Genomic DNA, 23661 nt, shown 5'->3' on the forward strand with positions numbered 1-23661 from the left:
GCATAGTAAGCAAGGTGTTGACAGACTGTTAATTTGTTACCAACCCTAAACGCCCTCCCAGCTGAACTCATCTAGAGCGTAAAGGGCCCGGATAACCAAAGAACAAACATAACAGTTATTCAAACTTAGACAAATAGTAACAGTGTAAGTACGCAAAATTGGCCAATTGCGAGTTCATCCAGTGTTCTAGTCCAAGGGAAAGGGAAATTTAATTGATGAATCCAAAGGTTGAAACCTCATTAGACACGCCAAGTGGCTCCCACAGAGAAAGAGACAGCGACAAGAGGAGAGAGACAGACGACAGAGAGGAGAGATACAGACGACAGAGAGGAGAGAGACAGACGACAGAGAGGAGAGAGACAGACGACAGAGAGGAGAGATACAGACGACAGAGAGGAGAGATACAGACGACAGAGAGGAGAGATACAGACGACAGAGAGGAGAGAGACAGACGACAGAGAGGAGAGAGAGAAAGAGACAGACGACAGAGAGGAGAGAGACAGACGACAGAGAGGAGAGAGACAGACGACAGAGAGGAGAGAGACAGACGACAGAGAGGAGAGAGAGACAGACGACAGAGAGGAGAGGGACAGACGACAGAGAGGAGAGAGACAGACGACAGAGAGGAGAGAGACAGACGACAGAGAGGAGAGATACAGACGACAGAGAGGAGAGAGAGACAGACGACAGAGAGGGAGAGATACAGACGACAGAGAGGAGAGAGAGACAGACGACAGAGAGGAGAGAGACAGACGACAGAGAGGAGAGATACAGACGACAGAGAGGGAGAGATACAGACGACAGAGAGGAGAGAGAGACAGACGACAGAGAGGAGAGATACAGAGGAGAAAGTTGATAAAAGGACGGTGAGACTGAAAAAGGAAGAGATAAATATAAAAATGTCCAAAAAGAAAAAAGTGCACAGTAAAGAGTTTTTAATCCACAATAGACAGACTCCTTTCTGTTCATATTACCACTGGGAGCAGTAAACCAGTGTGTTTGATATGTTCAGAAACTGCGGCTCTTATTAAAAGTGCCAATGTCAAACTGCATTATGAGACAAAACACAAAGGTTTTGAACACACATGCCCACTAAAATCTGAAGTGTGATCACAGAGAGTTGCTAGTCTCAGAGCCCAGTATGAGCAGTCCACCAGGATCTTGAGCCACATGCTCAGTTTGATGTTACATATAAATTTCTACTGAATTAATTTGATTTGACAGTCAAGTATTGATTACATGCAGGCTACTTAATAATATATCACAGTATATAGTTAAACATGTAAAGGCCCAGATATTAATAACAAACATAACATTTATTCTTACCTTAATGAACAGAATGATTTGTGTCACATCATGATGATGTGAAAAGGTAGTAATTATGCAAAAACTAGAGGTGACAGGTTCAAAGTGCTATTTCCTCAAGGGAACACAAATCTTAAATTAACAAGCATTTCAAAGTCCAAACAGCACAGTAAACTCATTAAGACTGTTATGTTTTTGGTCTTGATTCGCGTGCTGTTCTTCTCCATTATAAAGCTCTCACAGCGTACATTCTTCAGAGCTCAGCCATCCATTTGTCTTTATTAGACTTGACATGTTTCCTGCTATTTGTTTTTTGCACAGTGTTGTCTCACATTAATTATAAGCATTTTATTCCTTGCGCATCAATGGACAGGTTCCCCTTAAGAGAGGGAAGAAAACATTAACCCTACAGAGGGTCATGTTTGGTTGGTACTTTCATTTGTGACAGTTGGTTGCATCTGTTGTAATTCTGTGATATAAATTTGTATATTGATTTCCTGCCTCAGTCAATTGGACTGTTGGACTGAGTATTTTGCATGGCTGCAGTTGAGATTGTTAAAAGGGACCATTTAAACCATAAATAATCTTGAAAATAAGTGTTCTGTGTGTTAAATGTATCTATTATATGTATATTAAAAAAAGCTCTAGCTATTGATCAGTGTGGCAGCAGTGGTCAGAGAAGTTGCAGACAGAAGAGGTCAGACTCAGTACTTTTCCATATGAGCCTAAATGGCTGTTTGGCAACAGGACATCCTTGAGCACAACCCTTTCCTTTTGATCTGGTAATGGGAATAACCGCTATCAGGATTTGGATTTTTTAAGCTCTTTCTTCCTCTACACATGTCCTTTCCAAATCTCCCCACCACTTCTAGTCACTGCACTACTTGAATAATCAGCATTCTCTGTGTATCACGATGTATTCTAAACACATGTATGTTAGGAAACCACATGTATCCTTTTATAAAACGAAATAATAAAAGTAATCTACAGCATAAAATCATCTTGAACCCTGATGTTATCAGGATGTTGCCATTAGAGGACATGTTCAATCACTCTTTGTTTTTAATATCATATTGGTGCACAAGATCAGTTCAGAAGACTTCTTTCTAAACCTAGCCCACACAGAAAATTGAAGAAATGACAAATAAAGCTGCTAATCCTTTTACTTAGTTTGATTATTGCAAAAAAAAATGGATGCATTGATTCTACATGCCAACATGTTGAACCATTAAAAAAAAGAAGAAGAAGCAGCTTAATGGCCTGTCTTATGTTTGTCCTTATGCCTCTTCTCGGATGTCTACCTCAGCACTTGGTCCAGTGGGATCCAGGGAACCCAGAATGTTTGCTCCAGCTGGTGAAGGAGCTTATCCAGCAGTACCACCAGTACCAGTGCCAGCGTCTGCGCGAGAGCTCCAGGCTGCTCTTTGAGTATGACAGCCTCCTGGAGGATCCCAACTACTGCCGCAACATGGAGATTTACGCCGGACGTAAGAACAGCTGGGTAAGCAGGTGCTCAGTGACTCTGTGTTGTCCAAAACTTTCCATGCAAACTCTTTTCACAAGGTTCTTGGTTAGCTTGTTCATCTTGAATTGAGATTAAGAAAAACACATTCAATATATGAAATGGTGTGAATATGAAGTATGAGTGGAAATAATTTGTTATGCTATCCCATTTTCATTTTGACTTGCTTTCTGTTTGTTTAATATTATATGAAGATAACAGAGAGTTAGTCATAAACAGTACTTATCTTGTTCTCAACTCAAACATTTAGTCAGTTATTGGCTCTGAAACATACCAAGGCAGACATTTCTGGATTGTTTTAACTTATTATAGTTATGACTAACACATTAAAATGCAGATTTTCTATAGTTTCATCCTGCACATTTGTTTGACCCCAATGAAAGCAATTAGCATTTAGCCCAAGGAAGCATTTTGGAGCTGAAGATTTATATATTTAAAATATATATATTATCCTAGAATTTAAAAATCCTTTTTGTTCTTGACCTGTCTTGATGTGCAGGTTTTAATTGGCAGCTCGAATGCACTGTATGTGCAAAGTGTTCAGGGACAGTATGAAGGTCAGATCCGCAGAACACTCGCACAACCTTATGTATTCCTGCAATAATATGCATACTGTTGGCTACTTATTCTTTGATCAGATATTTTATTATCTAAATCTAGAAATGTAGCTTTAGAATACATTTTATTTAGGCACAATTTCTTATATACAGTGATGCTTTGACTAATCTGACACATTTTGTTAAGTGAAAAAAGATTACATCAAACTTGATAGTTCCCAGACTGAGGCAGTATTATTTTGGTATTTGTATCAAAGCATTCTTTGCATTGCAATTCTTTTCTTATTATTATAGGACTTTTTTTCACTTTGGCTGTTTCTTGTTATGCAGACAGGCGAGTTTTCAGCACGTTTTCTTCTCAAACTTCCTGTGGACTTCAGCAACATCCCCATCTATCTCCTGAAGGTAAGCCCTTTCATACAAATTGTGACTTATAAATACCTTGTTCACATTATGGACACACACTGCAAATATGCTGCAGACGTGATAGTCGCAAGGCAGATTGTGTCATTACGTCAGCTATTATGAAACAGTTTGGGTTCCTGTGTTTACATGTATGCGTGTCCATGTGTTTAGCATGTGTGTGATGATAACAATAGGTCTTGTTTAAATTAACAGCAAGCTGTGTGTGTGTGCGCCAGTGCAAATGTACATGTGTGTGTGTGTGTGTGTGCCTGTATACAGACCCCAGTCTTGGGGGCTGCAAGTTGACTAATCAGCAAGCCGTCACTCTCGATCTGCTCTGAGCCGCGTGGTGTCTGGAGGCATCATAGCCTGAACCTGAACACACACTCCCTCTCCCTCTCTTCCTGTCTCGCTCTCTCATCAGTGATTGCCTCTACCCCTCTCTCACCCTCTCCTTTATTTCTAGATCTCTTTTCACTCTCTGTCGCCCCCCTTCCATCTTTGACTCCCTGCACGCTGGAGGCCTTGGCTCTCTGGCTTTTTCCAGCCCATGAAGGGAAATGATGGTAAACATAAGGGAAACAGCAACCACAATCAGCATCACATCAGCCTTCAGCCCCATGTCTCTCAGACCTGCAGCACTCAGACTCGTATCTCTCTGAACGCTTCGAGTAGACTCCTAGTAGTCCTATTTCACAATCCCACTGGTGGTCATGATAGAATTTTTTAGTAATTTATTTTTCACCTGCATGTCTCGAAGAAGGAAAGTTTCTAGGCTCAGCTTGGAGGGGAGCACTATTGGTGACTATCTTTTTTTTTTTTTTTTCTCAAACAAGCACGCTGTCACTTGCTGCAGGTTCATATGCAAAAGCTTCCAAAAACAAGGCAGACTCAGTGGCATCTTTAACCAGTGGGTGGTGGTAGCTGTAAAGCCACTGACACAATGTTGTCAAAGAACTCTCAGTAATATTTTGTGATTTTATTTCAGACAGAATCTTGGATAGAAATTTACATTGCTGTCACCCTAATCATATCATGTTCTTTGCTATACATATACATACACACACACAAACATGCTCACAGTATTATGCCGTACTTGGGAGTTAGGGTATACATAGTATCACCACGGGAGCGCTTGAAGACTAGGGAAGAGTATCGACTTGCAGTGAGGAAAGTAATGAACATCGGCCCACAGCTTGTCCACCTACACGTTACAGAGGAACAGGATTATGCATTAGGCCGGACTCTAAGAAGCACAAATGTACTGTACGCCAAACCGTTGACTTCAGTTTTCAGTTTGACAGTTGTCATGCAATTAGTTCTGTCTGTGTAAAAAAATTTCTGGAGTCAATTGTTTTTGTGCATTTAACATACGGCATGCATACATACAAACATAATATATATACTGTTGTAGAGCAGCTGAAATGCAGTTGATCCACTCCTGCAATACCCCTGACTGAGCGACTGGGTATATCTCATATAGTCTCTTTAAAGATCCACAAGTTTGTTCAAATGAATCTCATTTGTGAACATACCTGCTCCATTTTAATGGTTTACAAGTGGTATCTTGTGTATGGACTTGGTACACATGCATTACCTTACCAGTGAGCCGTGGCTTGCAAGGTCAGTGTTGCAACAAGCAAGAAAATAAATCTGAGTTGATTAACTTGAATGTTTCTTGGTCTTCAGCCCAAGCCCTTGATCCTAACAATGGTGAAAAGCTGTATCTGACATACAGTGCCAGATTTACCGTGGCTCTCACATCTGTTTTTCAGGTGCAGCATTCTGCTCCAAATGCGTGTGCTTTATTAAGTTACATACTGTGTTTGTACTATTTCTGTTATTGTTTGCAAGGTGTGCATCTATCTCTATTGTACATGCATGTTAAAATGATGCAGTAGTATGCAGTTTGCCAATTTCCTTAGGAAAAATCTCCACTCTTGAGGACCAGGTATAATCAAGGCAGACATGGAAAAAACCACATGGGTAGATAAATGTACATTAGAAATAGACTTGTCTATAATTAAGAGCAATTATTAGAAACAAAAGCTCAGGCGATTAGGCTGTTATTAAGCAACAAATTAACTGCTTAGTGCAACAGAAATGAATGGTGAATGATAATAATTTCTCCAGGTGGAGCTGTTTCTGTGGCAAAAATAAAAAGGCCCAAAATCTAGTTATTATTTAATTATTCATTATTATATATTTCTTTCTGAGATTGGTAATCTTTGAGGTCAGTACCAGGATGCGTCCAAGACATGACTGCATAATGACCTGTCTAACAGCATGTCTATACAAAAATAATTTCATCTGTGTTTTTTGTTGTCTGTATTGTCTGATGGAACAGATACAGTCCGCCTGTCTGCAGAGACGGTTTAACAGCTCACACTTAACGTGTGCTATACAACCTTAACGACAGCACAAAGTGTATTTTATTTCGATTCCATGCTAATGCAGCATGGGATCCGTTACAGAAGGCACAGTGTTGTCTGAGAAAAAGTTGAACCTGTCTAAGTTTTTGCCGCAGTGCAATTCAACATAATCTCGCAAGGCGTCAAATGTGTGAAAGCACAGGTGTTGTTTTTGAGTATTGGCTCACACTGTCCTTCACCAGGGTGGAGTTTCCAATATTCATTCATAGCCATGGTTTGCTTACTTACGTAAACTGTGCTTCCTCTACCATATTTCATCAACTCAGCCAGCAACATTCTCCTACCAGTGCAGTCTCTTGCATTGTTGTAACACAGCATTGTGTTAGCCTGAACGTCTTCAGCTCCTCAAAAATCTATTTAATAGCCAGTCAACAAACAAAGAGGTGATGCTCTGCAGACAGGATATAAAACATCAGTCAGGTACTGTAGATAGGGGTCATACTGTTGACCCTGATTTGAATCAACACTGCCATCAAATCAATGGATGTCCTTGCTTGAAGAGGGAGGGTTTGGCAGTGAAGCGGAAATCTGTTCAGACACAGGCTACTCTGCACTGCTAGTGAATGCTGAGATGTTGCTGGTGGGCGCAGAGCTGTGGAGGACGACTGTTACCTGGAGCGAAGCATCCGCATGTTCTGAGCTCACCACAGTGGACATGTTTACCTTCCTGCATGGACTGCCCAGCCTCGGGGAGGGGGGAGGAATGCTGCTTTATTTATTTATTAAATTATTTTAAAAAGGGGCAACCCGTCCTAGTCAAAATGTAAGAGTGGGAAGGACGCTACTGCTACTGGTTTTACTACTCTAGAGTATTAAAACCAGGCTCCTTTGGAATGCTACTTAACACATTTGTTCAGGAAGGTTATGAAAGACAAAAGCCATGTTGGTAATTAAATATTCATGCTTAAATTTATTATGGAATAAAACCTACCCTGCACCACTAACTCTGCCAGGATTCAGGAAATCTATTTTTATTAATTACAATCATGAGCTGATGATGATGTTCCTCTTGCGTCTCAGTCTGCCTTTTGTCTGTCCATCCTTATTCTGTAGGGTATATACATATGTGCGGCGGCAGCTTGCCCCTAAACGTCCACACTGATCAGCGTGGAGTGATGCTACATTTGTGACTGAGCCCTGTGCTCTCGCTTCACTTGAGCTTAGTTCCCCCCACAACCACTGACCCATGTCACCAACTCCAAAGTGATTGCAGTGTGTGTGGTTTGTGGTTGTGATCCTCAAGCTGCACTCATTCATCCAATAGGATGTTACAGGTGACCTAACTCTTGTGAATTAACAAATGTCTACAATGTTTAAAATGTTCTCTGACTATTGCGTGTGATTAAATATGGCACATGGAATACTTTAAGTGTTGTGTGTATGCGCTACAGTCACGTCAGTGAGCAATTACATCAGAGCTGCTGCTCAGATTCACTGCCACTTAAATCATGTTTTGCCAATCAAGTGCCATTTCATGCACATAATATGATGTAGGTCTGAGCAATATAGGGGAAAAAACTATCTTCTGATTGTCATATCAGTCACTATTAAATACTATATATCACAAAAATCAAATTATTTTATTTAGCTCAGGTAGTACATTTAAAAACCTGAAAAATGAATAGTTGTATGATCTGTAAAGATAAATAACTAAATTAATGATTCTACATTAAACAACAATGAGTGGCATGTTAAAATGCTTTATGGTCACAGTTTGTCGGTAGGGGTTTAGGCTGTTTGGACGGATGGGTCTAATTGCTGGTTATTGAGGCTGAATTCTGTATTTCATTGAATAGTGATGGTTCAGTTTAATTTAGAGGATTTCCCATCTTTGTTGGCACACAGTAGTATGCATTTTTAGTTTTGGTGGGAAGTTAGATAAAAACCTTAATACACTTATAGATCTGTCCTTTAAATATGAGGCTACCAACCAGCAGTTGCTTAGTTTACATAGCACCAAGTCTTTAACTATCCGCCAAGAAATAAATAAAGGAATTTCCCTAAATGTCTTTAATTTCAAACTTGTACATTTTTTGAACCTTTTCTGTTTGCAGCCTTTTCAGTGCACCTCTCCCTTGGGTCAATTTTGTTTCCTGCCAAACTTACCTTAAGGAGGACTGCAGTGAGCCCTGGGCATCCCCGAATCTTTGTTTTGTCTGTACAAGCTGTGCATGCTTCAACAAGAGCACTTACATCTAATTATTTTTACTCTAATTATTTTTGTTCCAGCATCCTTGCATACACACACACACACACACGTACACTTTAACCTTCGCAGCTCCACAGGCAGCAACTAACAGGGGAGGCTCAGGGTGAAGCAGGGCCTGGGGCTCGTGTTTTATTAATTCATTAATTTATTTATTTTCATTTGTGGTACCAGCATCACAGACTAGATTATTCCTGTACTTCCTTTGTGCATCCTGTCTAGTTTTTTATTGTTTTGTTTTGTTTTGTTTTAACCAAATATTAACTCTTGCGTTAGCCTCAAGCAAATGGTGCTTCCCCATGACAAATCCTAGGTTTGTGATTAGTGCGAAAAATGAAAAATACTCCATAACATCCATGTTGTGTCACTTCCTGTTTTGGTTGTCATTCCAGTTTCAGGTGTTGATTATAATTAGATATTTGAGGTAGAGAATTTTAAAGTGAAAGTCATGTGGGTCTTGGCTTTTCTCAATTTAACAATGTCTCCTGCTCCTATGTGAGTACTTTTTAAAAGCTACAAATCAGCTCCAGTAAACACTTCACAGCAGGGAAGAAAACACTAATGATCCAATCTCCAAACATGTTCCTGACGGTCCTCGGGGCTGTTTTTAACAATGACACAGTCTTCCACCTCAGTAGTAGGAGGGTGAGAGGGCAGCATTGTTCCCCTCTACCCTCACCCCCACCCTAGGGCCACATTGAAGGAGCGTGGACAGATTGAGGATATTTCTGTATTACTGTCTTATGTATTTAGTTAGTTTTGTTGTACCTTGCAGTCTTATTGGGTACAGAGAGAACTCATTACTATTGGCATAAAGGTTCTCACCACCCTCATGGACTTACTGCTTGTCCCGTAAAAGACAACAGTGGTTACACCTGGACCTCATTTTAGACTGGATGTGAAGACAGTATCACTGTTGCTTCCACCACTAAAATTGCAAATTTAACATATACTGTACCAGTGAGGTGTTGAGCAGCTAACTGAATATTATGCCCAATGCAATAAGCAATATAATAATATGGCTCTGTTTTGCTATATTGTGTTATTTTTCTATATGCATATGTCGTACTTAAACATTTCAGACATTGCAGTTTTTGTAAATACACCGTCTACACTGTTGTTTATATTGCTAAATTGCTGAAGGCATGCAACAATACAGAGTTTAAAGTGTCTAATGAATAATTGATCTTTACTCAACGCTTCTAATTTTTATCTATATAATACCTTGTTTGACAAAGAAAAAACAAAAGCATTTTTATAACCCCTAGCCTGTTGAACAGTTTTCCTGCCATTTTAATGCTAAAAGGGATTTAAAAGGATCAAACCGGAAGCGTCACTGATATCATGAGGTCAACTTTTGATTAATTCAGGGGGCTGATTAAGTAGGTGTTATTTAAATCAACTGATTTTACTCCCACTTCAATTTTCTATATCTCTTTACTTGATGGTATGGTGCTTCTTTAAGTGTGGTTGTGAATCAAGACAGTTAACAACAGTCAGTCATGGCAAAGTAGTGAACTAATTCAAAGCAAATAACGTGGCTGTTATTTGACCACTGGTGTATGTTATGCTTGCAGTCAGTGATGTTGATGAATGCACGTCATTAAATTCTAATTTATTTTAGAGTGAACCTGACAAATATATTATAAATTAAATTTATTTGATAGTTTTAGCATTTCAATGATAAACTAATAGATCACTCTTTTATTTATTTATGAATCTCGTAACATCAAACTCAAATTTCAGTTCATGCATTGAAGGTGCTACTAATTGTATTAGTTAAAAAAACAATAAAGAAACAGCTTGTAAAAAAATTGTCAGTGCACAATGTGGGTTAAATATATTTTGGTTTTAAATTAATTAAAAGATGGCATGTGTTAGGTATGAGAGTACCATTTGGGGTACTGGATGCACTTACTGTTTGCACCACCTTGTTGATAGTTAGCTCACCTTACCATTTGTTTTTCAGGTTTTTCTTAATTACATTGATAATAACATAATGAACCAGATCATGACATAAAGGAAATAGAACTCAACACAGTGCTGTACAACATCTAGATCATAAAGGTTTTACAGACATAACTGCTACATATTATGATTTTCTTTTTCTGATCTTGCATGAAGATTATACAATGTCTATTTGTACTTTTTAAACTTTAAAATCATATAACCCTATGCTAGTGGACCCCCTGATTAAAATCTAAACAATAAGATAATCATAAAATATCCACTTTAACACTGAATTGTCACATTTGGCTTCACCTGCTTTCTTCACAGCAGCTCTCCTGTGGGCTGCTGTAGACCGGTGTGCGAGGGTTAATAACATAGACAATAGCATAGCTTGTGCACGCATGTACACTCTGATTGTTGTGGAGAGTCTTCCGCAGGAAGCACGCTCAACCCCTAGCCCCTCAAGAACAGCAATTTGGCCAAGAGCTGGAATTTCAAGTCACGTGATGCTTGGGTCCAAAAACAACCATCACACACTTTCAAAATATACTCGATTCACAATTTGAGCTCTTTGGTCAAATAAAGTCAAATCAACATTGGTAAATAGCTCTAATGTCGACATATTGGTTGCAGCTAATGATTAGTTTCATTAGCCATTTGTCTTTGTTTTTATTTATTTAGTTTCCTACAACTCACTTCTTCAGTGAAACTGAACTGATACATTTGTGTCTTCATATCTATTTTTCATATTCAAGTTGAATCTCTTGGCAAACAGTGCACATTTCCCTGATCTGTAGATGTCTTCCCAAATAGTCATCAAATGACAATCAATGATAAAGACAAATATCCTTCACTGTCTTTTACATTCACCCTAAGTTGCAACTTGTTTAATGCTGTTAAGTTCCACTATGAAGCTATCAGAACCTGAACATGACATCTACAGATTGTTTCCATAAGCCATAAACCACTGGGGGAGAAAAAAAATCACCTTCATCGTAGCATTTACAGTGCTATGAGTCCCAGGTCTTATCAATCTGAGCTCTTGACTGCTTCTCAAAAACATTTCCCCCTCACAAAGCCCAGCTTAAGAGAGCTAGAGAGTGACACAAAGCCACTTATGTGACGCCCTACACTGCTCACTGAGTCACCACTGGCAACAGAACACCTTTTAGGTATTCCAGATTGGCATTCTTGCTTGTTTCTTGTCCCCTTTTTTTATTTCTTGGTCAGCACCTGGTGGCTACCACAACATTTTAAAAAGGTAACTCAAAAACTTCCTCAGCCTTCAGCAGCTGCGGTTACCTTACCTTTCCTGTTACCACATAATAGTTGCTCCTTTCTCAACCACTCATGAGGCTTTCATTGTGGTTTTCTGTCCAGCTTGTGTCCCCCCGTATGTGTGGCAGTTGAGCTTTTGGAGAAGTCGTGGCTGAAGATAGCCTGCTGTGTCACATGATGAGTCTTTCACAATTCTCTTGGCAGACCTGGAAAACAACTTTGTGGCCTCTACAGACTCACACGCACATACACATACTCATTCAAATGCGCATACGGTATATTCTCATCATATGAACGTATGAATGTGACAAAGTAGGCTGTGGCTGTAACATCATCAAGTGTGACTACAGCACCCATCACTTAAGATCCATTAAGGCTATAATTAGAGTGACCCTCAGTCAACCATTACAGCTGGCTGTCCTCTCTCTACTGTCCATTGTGTCTTTTTCTGTGCCATGACCAAAACAGGGTCAGTGGCACTTGTGTCTTACTTATCTGTTGGTTTGACCTGCTGGGTTGTGGATTTTACCGCATCGTCAAAGACGTTCTTGTCAGTTCAGTGAACTGAATAGATTTTTCCATTTCTGGGTTATGAGGTCTAAAAAGACAGTAGTGTTACCAATTCTAATAATCCCATGACAAAAGGGGAAAAAATCATTCAATGACTCCTTCCATCCATTAGCTTTTTGTCTTTCTATTCTTGGCCTGTCTACTACTTTAAGAGAAAGCTCAGGCCAGTGCGTGACTATTGAGTATTTGGTGCCAAAGCAAGTGGTTGTAATTTGTGGCCTTGCCGTGCCCTTGCACGGTAAACACTGACTAAGAGCTCAGGAATCTTAAGAGCTATAAAATAATTGCAGGTTACTCCCATAATGCCCAGAGTGTGTGCTCCCTGCCTCAACTGTGCCTCAACTCTGCCTCAACTCTGCCTCTTATATCTCATCCCATCCTTTTTTTTTTTTTTCAACCTCAACAAAAAAAAGTAATGCTAAATGTCCTGTAAATTAATAAAATTTGTGTTTCCAGATTCTGGTAATTATTCAGTTATGCAAAGAAAGTTAGTTTGTCTGTGACGTTTTAGAAAGGTTTAGTAAATAATAGCTGTTGTACTATAGCTGTTTGGGATGCTAAACATGATTTCTGTTTATGAACGTCTTTCAAAAATTACTGTCCTCACGACAGGAGATGTAAATGGAGGTTAGTGTCCTCTTACTTGTAAATACTTCTGGTGTGAAGCCAAGATCGTTTTTGCTCTCTGCATTATTGTAGGACTCCTGCCGATATCACACTACTGTATGCTTCACTCATTTGAAATATACATCTTGTCTCTGCCGGTACTGACAATGCAAAGTCAGTCTTCAGCTGTGTTTTGAATAAAATAAGGGGAAACCAAAGCATGTCAAGATGGGTTCATTTTGTTTTGATAGTGCTTTTTGAAATTTCTGTGAGTGATGGCGTATCTGTATAGCAGTGAGACATGGCATTTAGTAGGAAAGCAAGTTGCCCAAAAGACATCGTCAAGTAATTGCCAGTTTGGGCTTCACTAATGCAGTATACGACTGAAATCTGAAAAGGCCAGCCAATGGTTCCGCGCAGATAAACAATTATGTGGCTTTTAAATGCTTGATGTATTATAGCTTGGTATGCTCTTGAAGATGAATTTAAATGTCAGGCGTAACAGCTCTAAAACAGAAATAATAAGTGAGAGAGGAAAAAGTGTTAAAAAATATACATTTATACTCTCTGTATATCTTTTATCTTTTCTAACTCTATTGCTTGTGATTGCTGCGTTTGTTATTGGGTATTCTGTATTACAAATAGCTTGTTTCCAATCAGCAACATTATCAGACAATACCAAATATGGGTAATATCTGTTCCTCACTGCTTGTGAGGTCAGGCTGATGGCAGGAAATGAACACCCCTCTCTGGAGTCTGCTTACACAGCAAAATAAAAATTACTATGTTGCAAGACGTTTGATGCAGTTGCAAAACAGAAGGATATAGTGGGTCGGTGGGTTGTGGGTTATTGTCTAACGCATGTGTTTCATCAATCAGAGTTGACTCTAGGGTGATTAGTTTAGAATAATAACAGGTCTGAAACTCAATGTTTTACTATTTATGGGTGTAGTAAGAATCAAAAGTTATTGTACCTACTATAGGGACTGTTGATGATTACTGTTTACCACCGCAATTAACTATTCTCCCTAATTTTAAGGCAGGAATTTTCCTATTCTTTTAGCCCAGGCGAATCTTGACAAGTGCAGTGTGTTATCTGATAAAACTTCACATGTCCATTAGTCCAAGAGGAACTGGAAGTCCAACCATTGACCCTGTCTAACTGCCTAACCAATGGATCCATCCATCCACCACTGATTGATTTATGCTAAAGGAACACTGAATATGCACTACTATTGCCATTTTATCATGGCAGGGTTTGGTCAGCAGCTAATTAGTAGTCTTTGTGCATACAAAGCTTATACAGAGTTACTTTTAACTCTGTAAAATGTATGATTTACAGATTTCTTCCGTTTTATACGACTCTGCAACCTTTTAAGCACCCCCTTCACTCCACTATCTGATCTGTCTTCTTCACAAGCTCAATGGCTTTGAGAACCCCGCTGTGATTGCTGCCAGGTGCTTTAACATCTGGCGGTCCACAGCTGTCAGCTTTCTGTGAACAGGTCACACAATGAGAAAGTTGAAGGGAGCCTGGGTGAAGCTGCTGTGTTGTTAGCAGTACCATTGCTTTCATCTCGCTCGCATTTCAGTTTGTCACGAAGAGAACAGACATACTGTGGTCGTAATACTGAAGGGCACCTGTGTACTGGCGTGTAAACAAATGATGTTTGGATGTACCTGTCAGACATGCAGGGCATTGAATTTAATCACGTCTGATCACTGAGGCCTCTCTGATAAAGCACCTGTTGTAGTGAAGGCACTTGATTCAAACTGCAGCTGCTTCCTGTACAAAAGCGAGAGAATGTGCATTAGCTAGAAAAATAACATATGTTGCATGATTGTGTTAGTTGTATATTTCATTGTGGTTTGGAGCTGAGCTCTCTGTGCTCAAAAGACTTAATTGCGTCACTCAAAGCAGGTCTCCATCTTATCTGACATTTATGATGTGCCAGAGGGATCTGTGACCTTCAGAACTGCCATCATTAACTGAATTCAATGCCCTCAAATGGTACCCCCTCCACCCTTTCCCACATTATTTTTCTGGTGGAAAGAAAGAACAGAAACTCAGTCAGTTAATTAAGTGTAGGAAGAAAGACATGATTGTGAAGATTTGGTGCGATCCAAGTCAACCAAAGACTACTTCAACTGCAGGTTATTGTTCAGATCAACCAAGAAAACCCCCTTTACAAGTTATTTGACCTAGTTAACATGATTTGACACTATGCCCTGTCCCATTTCCTGTACAGTACGTCTAACACTTCCAAGCAACCATCACACAGATAATGTAAATGAGAGTCAGAGGGTTCAGTGTTTAGAGTGGACATTCTGTATGTGCCCGAGAAAACAATATGAGAGGAGAGTGTAGTTCTCTGGAAATGTCCCGCCTACACTGATAAATGGCCTCTAGTAAATTCCAGTCTAAATAAGGACACGTTTCAGATGCACTCTTATGTCCCCATTTTATATTAGCATGGATTAAATCACAATATACTAATTAATGATAGTGATCTAAGGGAGATGTGTACAAATGTCAAGAAGTGTTATGAGGTCATTATAAATGAGTGCACTGCATGACTCTGCTTATCGCCTGGAATAGCTATGATTGGACATGGAGACAGGTGAGCATGCTGAAGCCTTTGTCTAAATCCTATAAATAGGAAGGCCATAGAAACCAGAATGTGCTTTATCCATGTTCTTGTAAATATCAATTTGTGGTTAGTGATGCCCACGCCCTGAAACACCCAGTGAGCCAAATGTAAATATTTGAACTTCTGACATAACCATTACTCTTAAACTCCACTAGCCCTCTGCTGCTGGTTCAACTTGTTTTTAGTTTCTGAGAAGCTGTTTGTGGCACAAACTCCGAGGTTTACTTGAGCCAGATAGATGCCTTTAGCATCCTCAGTATTTGCCACAGTTGAAACGCGCATACTTTGTTACGGCTTGTAACACCAAACAAACAGGAGAGAACATGTGATAAAATTAATCAGTCGAAACATCACTTCTACCATATAAATAAGAAGTGTGAAGCCTGTGTGGGCATGTGCAGGCTGCGGCTGACACACATCTCCCTCGCTCTCTTGTTTTGATTCACCTGCCGGGGCAGGGCAGCTTAAGCAGGAAAGTCAGGGGAGACTTAGGTAATGAAGCAAAAGCTGCTGTAGCTGCCTTACCTCTCTAATAATATCATCACACAAGTAAACAATTATACGTTTTCCTAAATCCTCTTACTATTTACAATATCTTTACATCCAGTGTGTTTGAACTTTTACTAGAACCTCCTAGTAGCACACACCTTTTTATGTAGATAAAGCATGTGCCATACTCATTTGACTCTATCTGTGTCTGGAGGTTTTCACCGTCTGCATTCAGAAGATGTCTCAAAGCCACATAAATGTGACGAGGTCTGAGGGTTTGGTTATTTGAATACAGGTGACAGTTGCTTTGTGTTTTTTTTTTTTTTGCGCGTCCTCACCTTCGTCAGTGCGCTTCCATCCACTGACCCATCACTTGCGGCAACAACCCCAGCGCTGCTTTGACAGACAGGCTGTCAGAAAGGTTGTACCCCGAGGCGAAGGAGTCGGGCATTCTCCTTCATTCCTCGTTGTGACATGCGACCCGTGGTGCCAGAGCCCACACTGCGCCATGAGGTGGTTAGCTACAGCAGAAAACGTGAGCTCCTTGACCTTTTTATTCCTTTCGCTTTGCGTTCTGACAGCGCCCATGTTCTCCCTGCTTTTTCGTCCTGCCTCCTCATCTTTCCCATTTTAATTTGCTTTTATACAGCGCTGCCACTCCAAGCTGGTAATCCTCATCAGACAGAAACCTTAGTGCGCTCACGTCCCATTGATGATGACACATATTTGGCCCATTAAGTCTTGCTGTATCATATCATAACTAGGTGTGGGACCATATGTGGTGACTAATACCACAGAATGTCTGTGATGCTGATGAATTGATAATTGTTTGCACATGATAAACAACATATTCCTCACTGTTACTGAGTCATATCTTGCCTCATGATGTCATGGCAGACATGTATTCAGTGAACATATTTACTCACTATGTCTCATTGCGATAGTGATGACACCCGAGGTCATTTGTTTTTATTTAATTACCTTTTTTCATTATTATTATTAATCCTTACTTTTGTTGTTTTTTATTTGCTGTGTGTGTCTTGTATATGCTGAAAACACAGGATTTGTAGATGAATATAGAATTTCTTGCCCTTCGGTGTCACCCGTAACATAGGATGCTACCATCACCTCTTTTGAAAGCAAAGGAATATTTAAGGAGATGGAGAGCACCATAGCATCCTCTGGAGTCAGGGAGTTAAAGAGAAGAGCCTTAGGAGGAGATGGTTACAGGGCACGAAACTCAACTCCCTAATGTTCCGGTGACCTTATTATGACTCCTCAATATCGAAGGTTACCCCCGCCTCCTGTCTCCCTTAGCGAATGCGCGATCCACAGTCACCCAACGCAACCCCCCCTCCTCCTGCATAACCACCCACACTTCATCTCCGACGAAGATTCCCACCCACCTGCTTGTACCCCCAGCTGAGAATCAGAGGTTTCCAGCATTATAGTCTCTGGAGAACACCCCCCACATCCCCCCTTCCTCCTCTTCTTCCTCTGTCCCCACACACTTCTCCACGCCTCCACGGAATTACTTCCATCTGGCCTACTTTCCGCCCTCGCTCTATATCAAGTTGTATACTATCTATACAGTATGTTGTTTTTCTGTAACACCTCCAAATGTTCTCCTTCCTAATCCTTTATTTTTTTTCTCACTTCAACCCTGATATTATTCAGCTTCCATTTAACTCTCAAGTCCTTGTCCTTCTGTGTGCCTTATCCTGCCTTCTGTATGAACGAAACTATTTCTCCACAGCAAATAGAATAGCAAAACAAAAGACAAAAGCACAAATGAAGGCATCCTTGCTATCAAAAGAACCACATTAATTATGGTCTCTAACACAAATAAAACATTTTAATGTGTGTGTTATTTTAAACAAATGTATTTTGCAGGCCTGTTGGCAAGAAAACTGCTAAAATACTAGTATGTCACATATCACAGATCACAATTATTATTAACACAAGTTATAAAGATAACAGTAAATCTGCTGTTGTCCGCAGGCCATAGTAATAAACAGCATTTCCAAGCTTACGGAATGGACCAGTATTTAAAGTACACCTGCATCAAAAGTTACATTTAATAAATACTCAGAAAAAAAACCTTTTGTCATGAGTGAAACGATTTTTGATTTCAGCAAATGCTTTAATTTCATGGTTATTTAGCTTCAACACGCCATTTGTTCCAAGTGGGGGTAAGGGGCTGTAGTGGTTCAAATGACCGGAATAGTCTCATTAACAGTGCAGTGGGACAAAAACACCCTGCAACATTGTTAGTGAAGCAATGTTAATGCAATTGCAATTATCACCCCCAGAAAATGCCACAATAGCCAGTGTGCTGAGCCCTCTGCTCAAATGCTTTTCAGCTTAAAGTTTGTAGTTGTTTTTTTATGGTTTTTTTTTATATATATATATTATAGTCTCAAAAGTCAGATAAGATACAAAAAAAAAAGACTTTACATTATTCACAGTGTTGTAATTAAGCTTTCTGTTAATATGACCTATAAAGATGCTGCCCATATTGCTGTCACCAGTAGAGAAGTCCAGTGGCACGTCTTTCAGGTCATCAACATGAATATACCACATGCATTCATTCATTCATTCATTTCTTGAAACACACAGGAATGCAGTTACCCACATGCACGCACACTCGAGTCATTCTTGTGGCTTCGAGCCCTCGCATCACACTTTCAGATTCACACATACAGTACAGCGAAGGCCAGTACATTGCAGTGACACACTATCAGTGACACTTGGCCATAGTCACACGTATGACTCGCATTTCACTGAAATCTTGCTTAAGCATCCGAGTGGCAAATAAATTCATCATCTGACAGCAGATATTACAAAGAATGTAAAGATTCTGTTATTTCCTTACAAATGAGAGTGGTTTAGCGAACTTAGGGTTGGTAGCAGGATGTTTGCATCATTTTCATTTCTCATTTCACACCATTGGCCCAGCTGGTCACATTAACCTATATTTCACCCATGGCTATGACTCAGTAATAGGTGTCTCATTCAATCTCATTTCCAGGCAGTGGATGCTAAGCGTGTGGGTTTTATTGGGTGGAGACACTACTGGTTAATTCTTTTGCAACACACTGTGCTTACGAATTGTTTTCATGTTGTTTTATTTCCATCATTGTGGATTAGTGTGACTTATGAAAAGGCCAGAAAAAAGAAATCACCAACCAAACCTGAAAAATCTTGGCCACATAAATGAACCAGCCCTCAGTGGTGGGTAATTAAAGTCATTATTTTTGCATTAAACGTACTATTTTTCCTTTTGTGGTATTGCTTTCATTAACCTGTTTATTTTTCCCACAGTGTTAAAATACTTTATGTAAATACATTTTTGTTGTTGAAATCTTTGCAATTTTCAAATTAAATTTTCACTTCCAAAAGCTTAATTTGCATCAGATGAATTTCCTCAGAAAAGGGAATAACTTTGGCAAAATTATACATTGAATCAGAATCTATATTTATTTCGTTCTCCTCATAGTCACTAGAAAATGATACAATCGAATGACGGCCCTCTCAACATCCCGACCCCAAAGTCTTGATCTGCAATACTCTGTTTTATTCTGTAATTTGTCGTACACCACACACAGCCATACACGCTGTTACTAACCAATTTACTCTGGCAAATTCTGGCTGCGACTCCTGGATAGGTTACCATTTGTTGCCACACCCTTCATACTAAAGACTCGACAGAGAGTGCATGTTCTTATTCTTCAGTTTGCAAACACACCCCATGTACAAAGCTTTTGTGACTGTGGCAACAGGGCAGTGTTTAGGTGTGTTTGGGTCCTGTTCTACCGACATAGTTCCAGGTGGAGCATGTGTGCTCTGTAATCTTTCACTTATTGTGCTCATGACAAAATGAAGCTCTGGCACAGGGTACGACCATGTGGTAATACAAAGGTGCATGGTTAATCATCTACCATGTCTGTCTTACATCAGCCTGAGGTACAGCATGACCTGAGAGTCTGCTGGAGAGCGAGACATCGAGAAAGAGAGGGGCAGATATTTCAAAGGACATTATGTCCCTTTGGACACGCATGCCAATAGGGTTGTGTTAACTTCTGCCTTCTTTTGCATGTTCTATATTTTGAGGTGGAAGGAGGAGGATGATCAGAGCCCCTGGCATACACCACGACTCTAATCATCCCCTCCCCAGAAGCAATGGCATTGCCACATCATTAGGAACAATATCTTCAACTCTCTTTCTCAATCAGAACATTTCATGTCATGCAATGGGACATTTTGGCAGCTGCCACCTTGACCCTTTGCTCCTCATCCTCAGGGTGTGATGGCGTAAGTCTCTGTCAAACCTTTGAAAAGGCTGACACAAACATATAACTCAGTATGTCAGACATTGATTCACTGCGTTCTGTTGAAGGACTCAAAGTATTATTTAACATGTTCTGGTTGGGGATTTTTTTTCTACACTGTTCAAGGGTCTTGGCATTGAATATAGAAAATGCGTTTTTGTGCTGTTATGTACAACCTTTTTCAGGAGGACACTGACATTTGTTGGAGAATGACAGCAATTTCCTGCAACATGAAAAATAACTGAACTGAATAAATAGTTTACTGCTGCTATATACTGTAAACTTATTTAACACAGACATGTACTTGGTCATATGTTAAGATTTATTTTTTCTCTCTACATAGTATAAATATATTTTTAATTAGAGATAATCAGCAATAATTTATTAATAACAATATTAATAATAATTCTGCAATATCATTGATCCAACCACATATATAACAGTGACATAAAATATCCTGTAAAACTGGAAAATGTAATAATTATTTTCCACAATGTATAAATATACGAATTGGGCATAACATTAAGCTTTTTTAGGCATTAAGCAGCAGGCACAGGCTGCATATGCCAACAAACATATGTGAAGACAGTCGCCTACACAGATGCCCCGTGTAGTAGTGTGGTGTGCACAATAATGTCCGCTTTCCATGGCAATTTTATATCTGGCTCTTAATTGTCTGTAGCGCAGTAAGATTTTATATAGGAGATATATCAGATTGATCATTTCACACGTACATAAATTTATATATTCAACATCAAAGACTTCTGCAGGTCTCCTCCTGCTAGAAATCAGGAGGAAAGAACATACAGTGTCAAAGTCATATTAGTGTGAACTCTTTCCTCTTCCTAGTTTTTAACTGGGTGCTTAATTTCTTAACATTTAATCTTATTTGTTGCTTTAAACACACTCGCACAAAGCAAATTAAACTCTTAAAGTGAAACAGAAACTACAGTTGCAACACATTGCCTGTAGGTGGCACAGAAGTTCTGGAGTTATTAAATGCCTTGCCTCTAGATGGCGCACGTTGGCATATCTATCTATATCCAATCAACTCTGGGACGGACCAATTCCTAAACGAAAAGACTGATCATCTCTTTATCATGAGTGTAGATGACGAGCAGCCAAAAGAGAATATGTTTTTGCTTTTACAAGCATATTTACATTTATGTCGCATAAGTTAATATTGAATCTATATTTGCTTTGAATTATGTATTTATTTTAAAAATAAGTGAACTCAAAAAGATATCCCTCAATGCTTGTAGCCAGTGACAGCTATTGTGATGTGAGACTGGACCTTATTGAGCTCTTAAGTTATCCATGATCTTCGAGTGACACATAAGAGTCACTCAGAATCTCTTACCTGGATTACAACCACTAACCATTGGAGTTTTCAGGTGGCATCAAAATTGCTTTACAGCTTCTTGCTGTGCAGGGGCGGAGCAGCACTGTGTCCAGCATATGTACAGGGCACTCAAAGTCGCTCGCCTAGAAGCTGGACACGTCCTTGCACAACAACCCTGCTGTCAGTCAAGCCACCCCATTACGTTGGGCATGACATTTAAAGTTGGGCGAAGAAGGCGGACAAAGTGCCCTTACCTCCTCCGTACTAGCCCTGCAGTAGAGCCCCTGTGTAGCGTTTGCGGATGAGTGTGTTTGTGTGTGTTGTGACTTTGGCCAGACTTGGTCTGGCATAAGGACAGCTGTCACATCTCCAACCTGTCACATGCAACACAGAGGATATGCTAGAGGCTGGGGCATCAGGAGACACAAGGACGGACACAAGGAAAAGTGTCTGCGCGTTTGTATGTGCGTGTTCATGCATCCATGTGTCTGACAGAGTAAGGAGGATGGAAGATGTGGGGTGGTGGCCACGTGAAAGGGTTTGACTCGGAGGCACCATCTAACCTTGATGTCCGAACTCATACACGTGCACGCTCTTCACGCGCTTTCCAAAATCCGGACCTGAGGTACTTGAGTCACATCCTCTGGGGGCTTGTAGTGAATACTGCCTTAATGTCCATCTACCATCCCTGCAGGATGTCCTCCTTGTCTTGCAGTGCTCTCACCCAGGCCATTTCAGGGCTCATTACTTACCAATGAAGAAGTCTCTTCATTAAGGTGCTGCCTGTGGCCTGTGGAGCAAAGTTTTTTTTTTTTTCATGTTCTATCTCTACTAATTCTTTACATAAGCAGTTGCCCTGAAGTGGATTTGGTTAAAGGGACTTAAGATGTGTGTGCACAGAAACATTAATGGTGATTTGTTTTTCTCACTCCAGAGAGAAAGGCTCTTCTTTTTTTAATTTAAGTCATGTTTCAAGGCGGGAAGGTTAAAATGTCAACTTTTGTTCTCATTAGGCTATCTGTTCACAAGTTTCCTGTACAGATTTGCAACGTTTGGGAGAAAGTTTTTTTATGCCTCTTGATTTTCAATGCACTGCAAGAAATTTGAGCAAAAAATTTTTGCAAAAGCTTCACAGACAATTATTTTTGTTTCATTGACAATAATGAAGAAAATCTACAATATTCTTTAAAAACATCTCCAAAAACCAAGTTATATTTTCTCTACAACTTAGGGATCATGAGGTTAAACACTTGGTGCTATAGGTAATTTGTTGATCATACATTTTATACATTTTAAAATGTACACTTTTAATTTTGAAAAATTGAATATTAAACAGCTGCACTGTCCTTTGCAGGAACTGCTCATTCAAACAGCATTTAAATGCATGTACAAATGCATAGGTTGTGCTGTAACAAGTGCAGCATTGGCCAACAACCAGTCCAAATATAAGTACTGGCCAGCAGGACTATGCACTCTGCCAACAGCAAATCATTTATTATAATATTGGCTATTATACTGCATGCTATTAGCAGTTGAACATGTGTATGAGCTCTTCTTTATGTAGTACATGTACTACAATTAACTTCTGTTACATCCAATGCGCTTTCTCTGAGCTTTCTCTTTCTTTGATGCTGCAATAGGTTTTAATGTAAAACAAGAGCTGACTGAGTGCAACATCTGAAACCTATTTGTGAGATTCTGTTTTAATTTGGGTGATGTTACTTCTCAATTTTATAATAACTGTAAAAGTTTGAATAGTTTTACTTAACTAAACCAGACAAAAATATTTTATCTGCAAAGCTTCAGCTCCCTTGCACAGCACGTTAATTTAGAATGGCAACAGCTAAAAGGTTAAAGGGTCTGCTTTTAGTTTTTGTATGTTTCCCTGATTCAGTATGACTTGTGACAGCTCTTTGCTGTCTTCTGGGACAAGAAGGGTCTGAATCATTCCACAAAAAAGGCTCTCCCTTCAACAGTGCCCTTGGTCTGACCACATTGTGGGATGGTCCACAGCAGC

The 23661-nt window shown here is 39.7% G+C and overlaps 1 protein-coding gene across 1 annotated transcript in view; it reads left to right on the forward strand.

The window, feature by feature from the left end:
• babam2 (BRISC and BRCA1 A complex member 2) overlaps nt 1-23661 on the forward strand; it is a 65561-nt gene that overhangs the window by 18706 nt on the left and 23194 nt on the right. The window contains exons 5-6 of the mRNA XM_026355827.1: nt 2612-2806; nt 3715-3789. Of these exons, the coding sequence (XP_026211612.1) occupies nt 2612-2806; nt 3715-3789 (270 nt within the window). The remainder of the gene's footprint in view (nt 1-2611; nt 2807-3714; nt 3790-23661) is intronic.

Source organism: Anabas testudineus, chromosome 12, assembly GCF_900324465.2.
Source record: "Anabas testudineus chromosome 12, fAnaTes1.2, whole genome shotgun sequence".
Taxonomy (NCBI): Eukaryota; Metazoa; Chordata; class Actinopteri; order Anabantiformes; family Anabantidae; genus Anabas; species Anabas testudineus.